Source organism: Dioscorea cayenensis, chromosome 14 (genome assembly GCF_009730915.1).
Source record: "Dioscorea cayenensis subsp. rotundata cultivar TDr96_F1 chromosome 14, TDr96_F1_v2_PseudoChromosome.rev07_lg8_w22 25.fasta, whole genome shotgun sequence".
Classification (NCBI taxonomy): Eukaryota; Viridiplantae; Streptophyta; class Magnoliopsida; order Dioscoreales; family Dioscoreaceae; genus Dioscorea; species Dioscorea cayenensis.
In genome coordinates, this window is record NC_052484.1 from 7,192,537 (window position 1) to 7,197,434 (window position 4,898).

The window sequence follows — 4,898 nt, forward strand, 5'->3', positions numbered from 1 at the left end:
CTTTTAGAGGTTGTGTTTCTGTTCAGGTGCAAGACGGGGCTAACTCTTTTTTCTGGACGGACAGATGGTTCAATGGCCTTGCACTTATGCATATCTGGCCTGATTCTTTTTTATTGTCCCGGTATCCTAATGGGACAGTCAGAGAGTTGGCGTCCTTGCTTGCGAGCCCTCCATTCGATACTGATTCATCGTCTTTACAACTCTTGGGGAGGCTGCGCTTAGATGATGGTAGCAATTAGGATTCTAAGGCTTGGAGCTTGACAGCGAATGGGATCTTCTCGGTCAAATCCTTTTATTGTCTTCTGAATGACGGAGGTTTACGCTGTTCGATTGCAAATTTCTTTTAGAAAGGCCCCTGCCCGAGGAAGGTCAACATTTTCAACTGGTTAGCTTGGAAGAATAAAATTCTCTCCTTGGAAAACCTTGCGAAACAACGTTGTAACAGACTTCCGACTGACACTTATGTTCTATGTCACTCTGATGTGGAGTCGGTTGATCACCTTTTTCTTCGTTGCCGGTTCTCTAGAGAGGTGTGGGCACACATCAGTCTGTCTCTGCGGTTACCGGCTCTTCCCTCCTCTATGACTTTTCTGTGGGGTGATTGGAGGTTGGCTTTACGTTCAGCGATCCGGGTGATCGGGGATGGGGCAGTGAAAGTCTTTGTGTGGGCTATTTGGCTGACGAGAAATGATTGTATTTTTTCTGATAAATGTGCGCATCCACACTCTGTTATGGTGAAGACTGATCATATGATTTTATCCTGGTTCTCTGCAGTTCCCGAGGGTTTGAGAGTTAAGTTGGATGATTCTATTACCTCAATCAGGCGCAGCTTAGAGTTCTCTGGTTCTCGTACTGAAGGGGCAGAGGAGGAGCCCGCGTTCGAGATGGCTCAGGTGGCTAGTCGGGAGTAGTTGTTTTCGTTTGTTTGGGTCAGGAGGAGACCCGTTGTTCCTCCTTTTGTGTTTATTTTGTTTCCACATCTAGTGGAAAGGTTGTTGTATCTTTTTGGTTTTTCTTCTTAATGTATGTGGTTGATCCACTTTATCAAAAAAATAAATAAATAAATAAATAAGTAATGAAAATTTATTTTTGAGTATGTATAGATCAACTTGTTTCTTTTATCTTAAAAAAAAAATATTGCTTCACCTTTTTCAGTTTGTGATGTGAACTCAAAATGTTTTAAAGATAAATAAAGAACAAAGTTTTATCTTGATTGTATATATATATATATATATATGTCTTAAAAAGTAAATTTTTTATTTATTCAATTTGTGATGTCAACGGAAACTACTTCTTAGGCATTGATGGATCTTTGCAAATATTCATTTTTAAATCAAACCTTATTATTTTACTCTGGCAATGTCTACACCACATCTTCAAAAATGAGAAACGTCTGTATCTTCTCAATGTCATATCCACGTAGGAACTCATCTAGTTGGTAGGCCGGCAAAGATGAACAATTTTGAATTTTCTACTGATGAAGTGCATCTCTTTTCAACTCATTCCTACTTCAATCATGAAAGATTCCAACAAGCACTAACAAGTTTATGCGCAAAAATACAAAGAAAACCACTGTAGAAACACAAGATACATTCCAAATATGTGCTACCCCAGCCATGACCATGCTGCATTAGATGAGTTTTTAATAATCTTTGATCAGTTAGTCATTGCTCATTATCTCCCTTCCAATAGCATGAGATTTGATCAAAGCAACAATATAGATATATATATATATATATATATATATATTATTGTGAATATATAAGACTGGATAGAATAGGGTCATTGTAAAAAAAATTAAAAACATTCAATTTATAATGAAAGATACAAATATTACATGCAAATCTCTAAATTAAATTATGATAAACAACTACCGGCAAAAATAAAATTTTTTTGCTAATTAATTTTTTTTAATAGTTATAATCCCTCTGATAAAAATTAGAAAACAGCAGCTCTCTCTTTATGCCAAAAAAAGGCCAACTCTCTAATTTCATTTCCACCCACCGAGCCCTCACTCACTCCATGTCCTTGGTTGTGTGTGTATATAGGCTTTATCTCTTGACTGTTTAGAGGCAAGAGTTGGATGAAATTAGACAGGCTACCAATTAATGAACCCAATTAATCTTAGTTTAATCTCACCGCACATCTCTCACGTGTAACCGACTGGTTGGTCAGCCTCCTCTCTTGACCAACTTATATATAATATTATAAATCTCTTATTTGCTTTGAATTCATACAACCTACAATTGTCAAGCACCTCAGCTCTTCCTTCATAGCTTTTCATCAATGGCAACCTCCTCCTCCTCATCCTCCCTTGCTGCAAAAAGGTTTGCATATTAATTTGTTACTTACTTTCAAAGGCTATAATAATTAAAACAAATTAATTTCAGGTTGGAAGGCAAGGTTGCATTGATAACAGGTGGATCAAGAGGCATCGGCGAGTGCACTGCTCGGCTCTTCGCAAAACATGGTGCAAAGGTCATAATCGCCGACATCGAGGATCAGCTCGGCACCTCTGTCTGCAATGACATCGGCCCTGACACTGCCTGCTTCATCCACTGTGATGTTACTGTCGAAGATGATATCAAGAATGCCGTTGACCTTGCTGTGTCTAAGTATGGCAAGCTCGACATCATGTTCAACAACGCCGGCCTCATCAACAAGGCAAGGCCATTGGTAGACAGCGAGAAGTCTGAATTCGATAAAGTTATGAGTGTTATAGTGACAGGCGCATACTTAGGAACAAAACATGCGGCGCAAGTCATGATCCCTGCAAAATCAGGGAGCATCATTGCCACGGCGAGTGTGGCATCAGTGATCGGCGGGACCGGGACACATGCGTACACCGCCGCGAAGCATGCACTCGTGGGGTTAACTAAGAGTGCTGCTGTGGAGCTCGGACAGTTTGGTGTGAGAGTGAATTGTGTTTCTCCCTATGCGGTGGCAACCAAGCTCTTGGCTGGATTTACCGAGTTTGATCAGCTTGAAGAGGATGGGTTTGAAAAGTTGATGAGTTTGCATGCTAATCTCAAAGGGCCTGTGTTGAAGGCCGAGGATGTGGCACATGCTGTGCTTTACTTGGCGAGTGATGAGGCTAAGTATGTGAGTGGACATAACCTTCTTGTGGATGGTGGTTTCACCATTGTTAATCCTTCTCTGCTTGCGCTTGACCCTGCTGCTTTGCCTAAGTGATGTTGTTGATTGAGGATGGCATGGAAACATTGGTCTTTAGCATATATATGATCATATGAATAAAAGGAAAACATTTTTGTTTTAATGTATTTGTTGGTCTTTCAAGTTTGTTGTTTTTAATGGAATAATAAATTTTCGGTGGGTTTAGCCACTGAATTTGTTGATAAGGTTTTTTAGTGAATTGGTTCTCTAGACCTTAATGGGTAAACACTGTTGTAAAGGATTTGTTAGGCACTCGTCAATTGTAAAATGTATGTTAAAATTATGAGTAAACAAGTTTTCTTAAAGCAGCCAAATCATTCCTGTTTTTGGTCTCATCTTGAGCATGAGTTGTGACTTTCCAACTCAGTTCATTTTAAATAAGCGAGTTCGAGGAGAAATTTCATGATAACTAAATTAGTATTTTGGGTTTGTTCCTGAAACTAACTTTTTTATTAAAAAAAAAAGTATTTGTGCAGAATAATAAAATTCACTGCTTATTTTTATTAAAAATAAACAATTATTAATGAATTTTTAAATATGCCCTGTTTTATTGAAAAAAAATATTTACATGTAAATTATGAAATCTACCACTAATTTTCTCGTTATAGCAAACATAATTTTTAATGCAAAGAAAGAAAAATAAAGACAATTAACATGGTAAGAATTGAGAAAGAAGATAATATTATAAATTTTAAAGTCATGAATCTTAAATTTCACCTAGCAAAAAAAATAATATTAATAAAAAGGATTGAACAAACAAGAAAAATACACTGGAATTTATACATGTTCCTATTAGAATTGGCTATACCATATTTTCCATCATCACTATAGAATTCACTGTGAATCAAGAATAGAAAAAATCTGTCCCCCACCCTCTTCATAATGTGTCACACACATTCAATCAAAAGATTCTCATAACTTCCTTTTCATTATCATGCTAGCACCACTCACGATTAATGTCAATTTGAACGGACCCGTTCAATGACCCCATTTTACGGTATGGGCATGATCACAATGGGGGGACAACACCATCATTATACAGTAGCGGAGCCATGTATGTTTGAGATAAGGGGCCCAATTGCCCTACTTATCCTTTCAATTATTTTGTTTTAAAATATTTTATTTAGTTAGTATATGCTACTATAAGTTCGATAATTGACCTTTTCCTCTTTATTCTTTAGTTTTTATTATTTATTTTTTATAATATGCTAATTGCCCCCATCTATTTTATAATTGGGCCATTAATATTTAGTTATTATTATTTTTCTTTTTTAAATCCTCCTGATTTTAATTAATATTTTTAAATTGTATTTCATTTTACTTAATACACTAATTGAGCCCCAATCTATTTTACAATTGACCCCTTAATTTTAGTTCTTATTATTTTTGTTATAATAATTTATTAAATAACAAAGAAGCATGACTCTCACGGCCTCTACTCACCTTCATGTTGCAACTTACAATAAGTCATCTCTCACTTTTGTTTAATCACCTCCGAATTCCGATTATTCACTGTCACGATTAGGGCTGCAAATGAACCAAGCCGTTCATGAGCTACTCAAAGCTCGGCTCGGAAAAAGCTCGTTCATTAACTAAATGAGCCGAGCTCGAGCCAGAATTTTGACCTCGAAATTATAAACGAGCCGAGCTCGAGCCACATACTGCTCGGCCCGTTAAGGCTTGCGAGCCTTATAACAAACTTGCTCTATCGAGCAGGCTCGCGA

General features: G+C 37.1%; 1 protein-coding gene across 1 annotated transcript; it reads left to right on the forward strand.

Moving 5' to 3' along the window:
* The first annotated feature begins 2,110 nt into the window (after positions 1-2,110).
* On the forward strand, positions 2,111-3,501 carry LOC120275281 (secoisolariciresinol dehydrogenase-like). Its single transcript, XM_039281812.1, has 2 exons — positions 2,111-2,327; positions 2,391-3,501. Exons 1-2 carry the CDS (start codon positions 2,287-2,289, stop codon positions 3,190-3,192), a joined length of 843 nt encoding a protein of 280 aa, XP_039137746.1. The 5' UTR covers positions 2,111-2,286; the 3' UTR covers positions 3,193-3,501.
* The last annotated feature ends 1,397 nt before the right edge of the window (positions 3,502-4,898 follow it).

Coding starts and splice junctions, on each gene's coding strand:
- LOC120275281 (XM_039281812.1), top strand. CDS start 2,287: ATGGCAACCTCCTCCTCCTCATCCTCCCTTGCTGCAAAAAG. Junction 2,328..2,390: donor TCCTCCCTTGCTGCAAAAAG/GTTTGCATATTA, acceptor AATTAATTTCAG/GTTGGAAGGCAAGGTTGCAT.